Consider the following 11,583-nt stretch of genomic DNA (forward strand, 5'->3'; position numbering starts at 1 on the left):
TACCTGGCACCCACTCACCATCCATTATTGCAATCAACTATAAATATTAACAATGTATTTAAAACTTAATAAATTTAATAAGGATATCATTTTGATTTTGGGAAATTTTATAAGTTATTTATATATTTTAATATGGGGACAATTATACTTACCACTCAAAAAGTTTACCTACCTTTCAACCAATTTAATCACCCTTACATTAATTTTAGATCTAATGGCTCACAATTAGTTCTTGTAATCCTAATTCTTTACTCATTCGTTCTCTCTCATCCATTTTCTCTCGGACTGCAAATTTTTTCATCTCAGGCTTCTATCTGTTTAAATCAGAGCAATAGCAAGAAATTGGGTTTCTCCATTTGTGCCTAAACGGTGGAAACTCACAGCCATTCTCGATTATTGGGGTCTGCGAATTGAGAATGAAATGAATCAATCAATGTGAAAGTTTATGTTTAAGTCTCACCCTAGTTCTTCTCCTTGATTTTGTGTATTAGGGATTTCAAAAATGATGTCTCAGTTTAACATAAACGGGGATAATTTTAAAAAATAAATTAGTGGTTAGAATTTAGAGATATGCATAATTTGTACCCATCTTTTTGCCATCCACAGCTAATCTAGTAGGGGAAGGATATTATGACAACCAAGTTGTGTTACTACCAAGTGACTACCAATTAATCTCACCGTTAGATCGATTATGTGGATCCAACGATTATATTTATTTCCATCTTTGTATGGTCATGATTTTCCAAATTTAATACTTTATATTTATTTCCACCTTTGTATGGTTATGATTTTCCATATTTAATGCTTTCACTTTAAATATGGAAAATCATAACTATACAAAGATGAAAATAAATATAACCGTTGGATCAACATAATCGATCTAACGGTGAGATTAATTGGTAGTCACCTAGTAGTAACACAACTTGGTTGTCATAATATCCTTCATCCCCAATCAATTATAGTTTTCATTTAATCAAAGGTAATTACACCTTTTGAACTCATGGCAAAATGATTTATACTTGAGAATATGGAAATGAATGACACATTGAAAAATGAGACAAATAATGAAGATGGTATTTTCTCAGGTTTGCAGATTGTTAGGTTTCTTAAATTCGGTATGGCAGAGGGCATTTTACAGTGAGAGAGCATTGATAACCCTAGAAAAAGAGGAAGAAATTAGGTTGAGGAATATAGATGATTCAAAAGCAAAGCCTGTAGAGAAGAGCGCGTAGGAGCTTCAGGTGAGATCAACCATGACGAAAGAGAAAGAGTGAAGAGAAAAAGAGAGAGTTGTTAGATCTAGAGAGAAGATGATAAGTTATACTCAGGATTATACGTATTCGTTATGAGCCGTTGAATTTAATTTTGATCAAATGGTAATTAAGTTGATTGTAAGGGTGATAAACTTTTTTAGTGGTAAGTATAATCATTTCCTTTTAATATATTTCATTTAAAGTTATGAATTTTAAAAAAATTTATTAATTAAAATAAGAATTAATGTATAACTAAGTAAAAAAAGGTGGTTAAAAATCAATTTTAAAAAATTATATAAAATTATCTTTAGAAAAAAATATTTTTATCTATTTATATGTTTCGCCTCAAATACTACATAAGATAATATTATCCTATAAAATTACTTATCTAATATAAATTAAGGGTTTATGTTTTCTTATGTCACATAAGAAAACATATTTCCAGCCATAGATACAATTTTTAATGTTGGATCCACTTGTAATTAAAAAGTAAAAGTAAAAAACTGATTTGGAATTGTTTATGTATCTATAAGAAAAATTGTTATCTCATTAAGATTAGAAAATATAACCCATAAATCAAATAGATGACATATCATTTTCTATTCTTATCGGGTGCTCTAATCATATCCATTTCTATTCTACCTTTATCATCTAACCAGCCTTAATTTTCAATTATGATGATGGTAAAATACATCATGCACAACATTTTGTTTTTTGTCGTATAGCACGGAAGGTGGCAGCGAGAATAAAAATAAAAAAAGAAAATAAAAAAGTAACAGAAAGGAAAATAAAAATTCCGTCTATGTCCAGCTTGGTGTTCTGTTCCCTTCCTCTGTTTCGTTTCAGGTCAATTTTCCTCCATATTTTCGCAACCCTAACCCTAACACATCCCTGCAAATTCCTTCGCTGTCCGTTCCATGAGGAAAATTGATTTCCAATTTCACTCAGTTAACCTCAATTCTCAGCAAAATTCCGCTAAATTTCGGTTCTATAAACCCTAATTTGTCAGCCTGCCACAGACTCAGCACATTGGGTTTCCTCCATGGGAGATCAACTCCCTCCACCACCGTCCTCCGGCGATGACGCCGACCCCTACGGCACCTGGAACGGAAACATCGACTACTTGCTTAACATATCGGCGATCGGCGCCTTCTGCTGCCTCTTTATTTTCCTCTTCGTGAAGCTCCGCAGCGACCACCGCCGTATGCCGGGCCCCACTGCCCTTATCACCAAGCTCCTCGCCGTCTGGCACGCCACCGGCCGAGAAATCGCCCGCCACTGCGGCGCCGACGCCGCGCAGTTCCTCATCATTGAAGGCGGCAGCTGCGCCGTCCTCTTGTCGATCGCGGCGTTGGCTTTGGCCGTGTTGCTTCCGCTTAATCTCTATGGAGGGACCGCTATTTTGGACGACCAATTCTCCAAAACAACGATCAATCACATTGAGAAAGGTTCGCCTTTGCTTTGGATTCATTTCCTTTTCGCTGTGGTTGTGGTTGTTTTGGTTCATTTTGGCATTTCCGCCACTGAAGAACGTTTAAGGATTACTAGGTTTAGAGACGGGCGTGGTAATTTGAGTGATCCCACTGTGAATTCCACTGCTATATTCACTATAATGGTTCAGGGTTTGCCCAAAATTGTAGGGGCTGATAGGGCTTTGTTGCAGGAGTATTTTCAGTATAGATATCCTGGGAAGGTTTATAAGGTTATTGTACCAGTGGATTTGTGTGCATTGGATGATCTGGCCACGGAGTTGTTGCAGGTAAGGGATGAGATTTCATGGTTGGTGGCAAGGATTGACTCTCGGCTTTTGCCCGGTGGCGATGGTGAAGATGATGGAAGTGTGAGGCGTGCTTCCCGGGGTTTATGGGGTTGGACTGTTAGTTGTGGGAGACGTTTGAAAGATTTTTATGCTGATATTATGGCTAGATTTGGTTACACTGATGAAGAGAGGTTGAGAAAATTGCAAGAACTGAGGGCTGATCTGGAGACTGAGTTAGCTGCATACAAAGAAGGCCGTGCACCTGGTGCTGGAGTTGCATTCGTTATGTTCAGGGATGTTTATACTGCTAATAAAGCTGTTCAGGATTTTCAGAATGAGAAGAGGAGGCGAATTGGGAAGTTCTTTTCTCTCACGGAGTTGCGTTTGCGGAGAAACCAATGGAAAGTTGAGCGTGCTCCCTTGGCATCTGACATTTACTGGAAAAATATGGGAACACCAAAGCTCTCACTAAAATTGCGGAGAGTGTTTGTGAATACTTGCTTGTTGTTGATGCTCTTATTCTTTAGTTCTCCCCTTGCTGTGATCAGTGCTTTTAAGAGTGCTGGAAGGATCTTCAATGCTGAAGCTATGGATAATGCACAACTGTGGTTGGCTTGGGTGCAAAGCTCTAGCTGGCTTGCAAGTCTTATTTTTCAATTCCTACCTAATGTTATCATATTTGTTAGCATGTACATAGTAATCCCATCAGCTCTTTCCTATCTCTCAAAATTTGAACGTCATCTGACAGTGTCTGGGGAGCAAAAAGCTGCACTCTTGAAGATGGTTTGCTTCTTCCTTGTAAATCTCATTCTCTTGAGGGGTCTGGTAGAATCGTCGTTAGAGAGTGCCATCCTGAAGATGGGACGGTGCTATTTGGATGGAGAAGATTGTAAGAGGATTGAGCAATATATGAGTGCATCATTCCTGTCAAAATCATGCCTTTCCTCTCTTGCATTTATGATCACAAGCACTTTCTTGGGCATATCGTATGATCTTTTGACACCCATTCCTTGGATTAAAAGAAACATTCAAAAGTTTCGGAAGAATGATATGCTTCAGTTAGTTCCAGAACAAAGTGAAGAATACCCGTTAGAACATCAGGACATAGATAGTCTTCAGAGACCACTGATGAATGGCAGCGCTTATGACACTTCCAATGGGGATAATGAGGGACAAGATCTTTATGTCTATCCAATCACTGGAAGCTCACCTGTTCCAAAACAGACATTCGATTTTGCACAGTATTATGCCTTTAATTTGACAATATTTGCCCTGACTCTGGTATACTGTTCGTTCAATCCACTTGTGGTCCCTGTTGGTGCAGTTTATTTTGGTTATAGATATGTGGTTGACAAGTACAATTTTCTGTTTGTATATCGAGTTCGGGGCTTTCCAGCAGGCAACGACGGGAGGTTAATAGATACTGTAATATGCATCATGCGTTTCTGCGTCGATCTATTTCTACTTGCTATGCTCCTATTCTTCTCAGTTCAAGGGGACTCTACGAAGTTGCAAGCTATATTCACTCTTGGGTTGTTAGTCATGTATAAACTACTACCTTCCAGTAATGATAGTTTTCAATCAACCCTTTTGGAGGGTATTCAAACGGTTGATAACGTTGTAGATAGACCCATTGATTATGAGGTCTTTTCGCAGCCCAGGTTTGATTGGGATACCTCCCAAAGGTGATTCAAGCTTTGATATGCTTGCTACCCTAGATGTACCTATTCCTAAACCCAGGTAGCAAAGAAAATGAGTGGTGGGGGGTTAAGAATGGGAGGGGTCACGCCGAGGGTTCTTTTAACTTCTGTTCATAGTTTGTTATACACGTATTTATGATATTTCAATCTTCTCTTCCATTTCTTACCTGGAATGCAATGTACCATATAGTATTTCTGTGAAGTTCATAGCTTTCTGCAAATTTAAGGCCATTTTTTCTGCTACAATTTGTGATATCTACCTGCGCAACACTCGGGAAATTCTGGCAAAACTTTGGGCTTGTTATTCATAGAAAAAGTTTAGAGTAAAAGGTTGTCCCATTTACACCGCCTGCTTTCAAAAGAAAAAAAAAATTAAGGGTTTAATTTTTCTTATATATATATATATATATATATATATATATATATATATATATATAGGAGATATATCATTTGACTTCAGAGTAAGACTTATAAATTTTATTCCACATTCTAGCCGTTGATTTCCGTCCATCCAACGGTTATAGTTTAAGAAGTTATATTAATTAATTAATTATTAATTACACTATAAATGACAACCGTTGATTTTTGTCTATCAACGGCTGAGATGAGAAGTAAGATTTAAAAGTCTTACTTTGGAATCAAAAGAACTTTTTCCATATATATATATATATATATATATATATATATATATATATAATTGAGTAGAGTTTATATATTTTTTTCTTTCTCTTCTTATTATATGGGCATAATGGATCTAATATATTTTTATTTATACGTAAGAGATATATTTATCTCTTACGATGTAAAACTATTAAACAAAAAATTAAAGTGAAGGCCGAACTATTATATTTTCTTTTTTGTGTTTTTCTAATAGCTTACTATAATTTATATAAGAGACTGAAAAAAATGTATAGAAATATTATCTTCAATTATACTGTTCACGTGTAACCATTTTTATTTCTTATTCAACTAATCTCTTCTAATGTATTTCAACAGAGAACTAGAGAACGAACTATATGGAGGAAACTGTTGCGCAAAACATAATTGGCCGTGTCAAACAATATTAAGATTCGAAGAGGATTTTCAAGACTATATATTTAGTGGTAAAATATGTGAATGGCCTTTGATTTTCTCATTACTTTTAATATATTCTGTAACCACTACACTAATAAATAATAATGTATTGAAATTGTTAGGTCCTGGATAGACCGTATTGCTATACCGGATGGTATGCGCTTAGAGTTAATGTATATCAACCGTATACTAGGCTTATAGCCGAGGTCTGAATCACTGCATACAAGCAATGGGCTTATAGCCAAAGGGTGGGTGTGTGCACAGTGTGGGCAGTATTAGTAAATAGGTTGAATGTGTTTACCTGGGGTCTTTAAGCTCTTATTTATAGGATTACCTTCCTAGGCTTGGGCCTTTTGAGCTCCCCCAATTGCGATAGGATTCAACTCCCTTTCTATTGGGATGTGATCCTCATCTTGTGCCCTTTGGCTGTTCAGAGTTGTTGAGATGTTGGTGACTCTATATCTGGATAGATATTCTAGTAAGTAGTTGGGATATGATATTCATATCCATAACAGTTGCCCCTCAGCTTGGTGTTCCGAATCTCAAAATGCCGAGGTGATTCTGTGTTACCTCGGACGTGATTTGTCCGAGTTTGTTGGCCTCGGATTCGGGCTTTCGATGTTTTGGTGTCTGCGTTTTAGCTCAGAATTACCTTTGCCGAGACCATTCGCGTAACGCTTCTTGATCTTTCTTGGTTTCTGCATGTGAAATTGAGCTTTAGCGTATCGGATTTTTCCTGAGCTCGTTTCCTACCTTCAAGCATTATTTGATTCGATCTTCGACTTCATCGTGTCTGCGATCGAGCTGAAGGTCTTGGCCGGGTTACCATTTTCATTTACGACCTTATGATCAAGCTCATGCCTGACTTGCCATATTTGAGACGACGTTTGGGCTCGAAGGTCGGGGTTTTGGTCTTATCGTATTCCCTTGACCTTTCGTTTCACGCCTGCTGTGACGGTTGTAAGTTTCCACGTGCCTTCCCCTTATTGGGGGTTCGTGCCTCGTGCAGGGCGCGCCGTATTGCGCATTACAGAGGTCATGATTGAGTGCATTTAATGCACTTTGGGTGAAATTCCCTCTTTGCCCCCCACTACTCAACCGTTTAGAAACCTCTCCAACTTCGCTCCTCACGTTTATTTTGGGTTGCCTTTAAGTTCGCCACTTCGGTTTCTCCAGAGAGTTTTCACTCTTCGAAGCTTCGTGTGTGGTGGGTGTCCAGAGTCTTTTGCTCCGTTTCAAGCTTTTCTTTCGCATTTTCTTTTGGTGCACTTCTGGTTTCTTACTGTCGTTTTTGGCCTGAACTGCCGAAGGTTTCCTGGTTCTAAGATCACTTGTTTCCTCTTCGTTTTCCTTTGATCAGGGACCTTTCTTCCTTTGTTTACTTCTAAAACTTCAAGTTTTTGCCTGGTGCATGTTTTGCTGTTTGTTTTGTTTGGGGGTTCTCTGTCACCGATTACACTTTTTCTTGGGGTTTCTAATGAGTGCCCCTGGTTTCTCTTCTGGCCGAGGTGACGAAGTGAGTGAAGGGATAGCGAGGCAATTACCTCGATCAGTTCAATACTGGCTTTTTGGTAGGGAATACACCGAGGAGGAGAAGCTTCAACAGCTTCTTCGTGGTCATAGGGGAGGTCGGGGGAGATCCCGGGGTGGCCCTGGTAGGAGAGAGAGAGAGAGGTCGGAGAGGAGAGGGTCATCAGAGTTAGCTTAATTTTGGAATCAACAGCCCTCCTTTAGCGAGTCCTTCCATTCCTAGGTTGAGTTCCTCTCCTGAGCTTGCCTCTTTGTCTTACATATTGTCGTCCTCCCATGCTGTTCCGGGTCCGAGGTCCGTTCTGAATCGGATTCCTCCCCTTGGTTTGAGTGATAGCTCCTCCAGTCTTTCTTCGACCGAGCTAGGCTTTCCTGAATCAGTCGTCCCTTCTTGCTTCGCTGACTCTGCTGCAAGTCGGGTACCGTTTGTTGACCTCGTCAGTAGTTCTGAAAGCTCCATTCCATTTTCGTGGAGTCCATGCTCATTGCCATCCGATCTCGGAAGTCCTAGATCGTATTTGGATGATTTTTGTACTGATCCTCACCCTTCGTGTTCCAGGACCACAACAATGGAGGAGTCCGACGTCCAGAATTGGGTCACTCACGAGGTCCTACGCCTGCAGTCCACGATGTCTCCTGCTGACGTGGCCCAACTTCCAGTTGGAGACCCCAGTGGGGTGGATATGCTCCCAGCAGGTGACTATCCGGTGTGTGCGGGGCCTATTTTAGACGAACCCCACTTCTTTTTTCTTTATAGAGATCTGATCACCAAGTTGGGGATTCAGTTTCCCTTCACCGAGTTCCAGATGGAAGTAATTCGTAGACTTCGGGTTGCGCCTTCCCAACTCCATCCCAACTCCTGGGCCTTTATCCGGGGTTTTGAATAAGTTTGCACCTACCTCTGTCTTCCTTGTACAGTTTGCCTCTTTTTACACTTTTTTGATGTGTATACAGCCCGGACTGGGGCCGAGGCTAAGGAGAGAAAGGGTTGGGTGACTCTCCGAGGCGCTCCAAAACGGGGTATTTTTATCCCCTACTCCCAATCTTTTAAGGGTTTTAAGGACGCCTACTTCAGAGTAGTAACTCGTTCGGACTGCTTACCGTGGTTTGCCTCGTCTTGGGCAGACGATGGAGACCTGGCGAGTCGGTTTAAGCTTTACTGGACGCAGAGTCACTATCAACGGCGTCCCAAAGATTATGCTACCCCGGAAGTAGCTCTTTCTGAGTCAAAAAGATTGGCGACGTCCGTTCTTCTTGGATATGCCAAGAAATTTGGCATTATCGATCTTAGCCGGATTGTGGATAAATTTGGAGAGGATCTCCTCTGCGAGCTTGGTATGTTGTTTTCTTTTATAGCTTCTCTCCAACGTGTCTTATAATTTGAGTTCTAATATTTGAACCTCTTTTTGCAGTTAGCATGACAAGCACCGAGTATATGAAGTTTCTGCCCAAGAAGTCCGACAAGGGAAAATCCAAGGAAGTCTCGTCTCCCGAGGTATCCAAAAAACGACGGTTTGACGCCGTGATCAGCGGCAGTTCAGTGGGTGACGAGGTGATCATCATTGATGTCCATTCTCCTTTGTCATCACATCTTCCTCCTCCCTCCACCGCTCGTCCAGGGACCCTAATTACTCTAGAGCCCGGAGAATTGTGGAGGGTCGGGGTTACTGACCGACTCAGGGCCGCCTTGAAGCCTCCTCCGAGACTTATTGGCAACTCGGGCTTGACCTCTACTGTGAGGGGCATGCTGGCACGATTGGAGGAAAAGTCTCTGAAGACCACCTCGTTGATTCAAACCTTCCAGGATCTCAACCAGAGTCTTGACATGTCTCTTGCTTCCAATTCGTCCCTTTCCAATAAGGTGGAGGAGCTGAGCAAGTCGAAGTCCGACCTGGAGGTCAAGGTTCGGGAGCTGTCGTTCGAGCTAGAGAAGGCTAAGAAGGATCTGGAATCGGCTACCGTTAAGGCGGATGGTTTGAGTGCTGAGAAGGAGTCCTTCTCAAAGTCCATAGCTGACAAGGATGCCCAGATTGAGACACTTCGAGCTAATTTTGAAGAGGCTAGGGTCGTGGTCATAAATGCCGCAACCGAAGCCTTCGACAATGTCGTTGCTCAAGCTCGGGTTCTGAATCCCGGTCTTATCACTGATGGGATGGACGTGGAATATAGCGTAAAGGACGGCGTTATTGATCCCAGATCTCCTGATTCTGGCAGTGCCGATGGGGAGGAGACCAGTGCCGATATTCCAGTCACTTCTCCTCGTGCCGACCTTATGATGTAATTTTGATTACGGAGCCTTTGAGCCCCTTTTTTATTTTGTCGGAACTTAATTGCCGCCTTGGTTCGGCTTTACAACTTATGCTTTTAATGCTTTCATTTCCTTGAGATCGTTGCTTTATTTCTCGCTTACCTTTGATGTCCGAGGTTCGCTTTCGATCTCATTTTATTCGACTTGCGATTCACCGAGGTTTTTGCTTGTCAATCTAGGATTATCTTTTGTTCGTCAACAAAAATTTTATTCCTTTAATTGATCGTGAAGCTCTTTGGGGCTTCAATTACTTGAATGGAAATCAGTATGCACGGATGACAGAAATTAAATGACTGGTCATTTTATTTGCATTTAAAACGAAATCTCTTTACAAGGTTGAGCTTAGAAGCTCTTTTATTTGCTTTGAAATAAATCTACCTACTGACTGGGCTTAATAGCTCGTCTTATTTGCGTAGAAGTAAATCTAACTATTGACCGAGCTTAATAGCCTAACTATAATAGACCTTCAGCTTGTTCGCGTTCCAAGTCCTCTTTAATGGTTTCTTGGAGATAGTTTCCAAGGTGTAGGCTCCCTTTCCCATATTATCCTTGATCTTATAGGGGCCTTCCCAGTTTGCGGCAAGCTTCCCATCTCTAACATTATTGTTGCCGATGTCTGCTCTCCTTAAGACTAAGTCGCCGACCTGGAATGACCGAGGTCTGACCTTCTTATTGAATCTGGCAGTTACTAGACGCTTCGCCAGCATATTCTTGTATCTGGCATTCTCCCTGCATTCATCCAGCAGGTCGAGTTCCACAAGGAGTGCCTCCTTGTTTTGTGCTTCAGTTCCTTGTAACTTTTGTACCTTCCTCCAGGATGGTTCGCCGATCTCAACCGGGATCATGGCCTCGCACCTATATGTCAGTTTGAAGGGGGTTTCTTCTGTGGCAGATTGGGCGCTCGTCCTGTAACCCCACAAGACGAGGTGTAGTTGCTGCACCCAATTTCCTTTAGCCTCAAAGAGCCTTTTCTTTAGCCCGTTGATGATCACCTTGTTGGCAGACTCGGCTTGTCCGTTAGTCTGAGGGTGTTCAACTGATGCAAACCGATGTGTGATTTTTAAGTCGGTCATTAATTCTTGGAACTTTTTATCAGTAAACTGTGTTCCGTTATCCGTGATGATCTCAGCAGGAAGTCCAAATCAGCTAATCAGGTTTCTTTCAAAGAATCTTCGTATCTTGCCGAGGTAATGGTGGTGAGGGGTTCAGCCTCGATCCACTTGGTGAAGTAGTCAACAGCCACTATCAACCACTTGAGTTGTCCTTCAGCCGCAGTAAAAGGCCCTAGTAGGTCCATTCCTCATTTGAAGAACGGGCATGGTGCCGTGATAGTTTGCAGCTCTTCGGGGGGTGCGCAAAGGATCAACGCGTGCTTCTGACATTGTTCGCACCTTTTGACGTGGTCCTTCGCATTTGCTTCCATCGTGGGCTAGCAGTATCCTGCCCTTAGTGCTTTTCTGGCTAAAGCTTTTCCTCTCATGTGGTGTCCATTTATGCCCTCATGTATCTCGGCCAGTACATACTCCATTTCATTCTTATTGAGGCATTTCAGCATGGGTGTATAGAAGCCTTTTTTGTAAAGTTGCCCCTCTACTATGGTGAAGCAAGCCGAGTTCCTCACGAGTTTTCTGGCTTCTTGCGTTTCGTCTGGCAGGATTCCTTTTTTCAGGTAGGCCGCAATTGCCCTCCTCCAATCCTCAGTCTCGGTTATCACCATGACGCAGGTCGGCTCCAGGATGCTCTGTTGTATTACAGTGCGGTGGTTTCCTAAGCCTTTCGAGCTGGCGAGTTTGGATAGGATGTCGGCCCTATTATTCTCATTCCGAGGTATGTACTGGATTGTTACCTCGTCAAACTCAGCTAATAGCTCCCTGACCTGTTGGAGGTACTTCATCATGAGAGAACCCTTGGCTTGGTATTTTCCTTCAACTTATGAAGTAACCAGCTGTGAATCACTCA

At 41.5% G+C, this 11,583-nt stretch overlaps 1 protein-coding gene across 1 annotated transcript; it reads left to right on the plus strand.

Moving 5' to 3' along the window:
- The first annotated feature begins 2,098 nt into the window (after nt 1–2,098).
- On the plus strand, nt 2,099–4,892 carry LOC133297172 (CSC1-like protein At4g35870). The gene has a single exon (XM_061496266.1). It carries the CDS (start codon nt 2,296–2,298, stop codon nt 4,699–4,701), a length of 2,406 nt encoding a protein of 801 aa, XP_061352250.1. The 5' UTR covers nt 2,099–2,295; the 3' UTR covers nt 4,702–4,892.
- Nucleotides 4,893–11,583: the final 6,691 nt, after the last annotated feature.

Source organism: Gastrolobium bilobum, unplaced genomic scaffold, assembly GCF_033153095.1.
Source record: "Gastrolobium bilobum isolate Gb01-03AN ecotype WA unplaced genomic scaffold, APGP_CSIRO_Gbil_v1 utg12317, whole genome shotgun sequence".
Classification (NCBI taxonomy): domain Eukaryota; kingdom Viridiplantae; phylum Streptophyta; class Magnoliopsida; order Fabales; family Fabaceae; genus Gastrolobium; species Gastrolobium bilobum.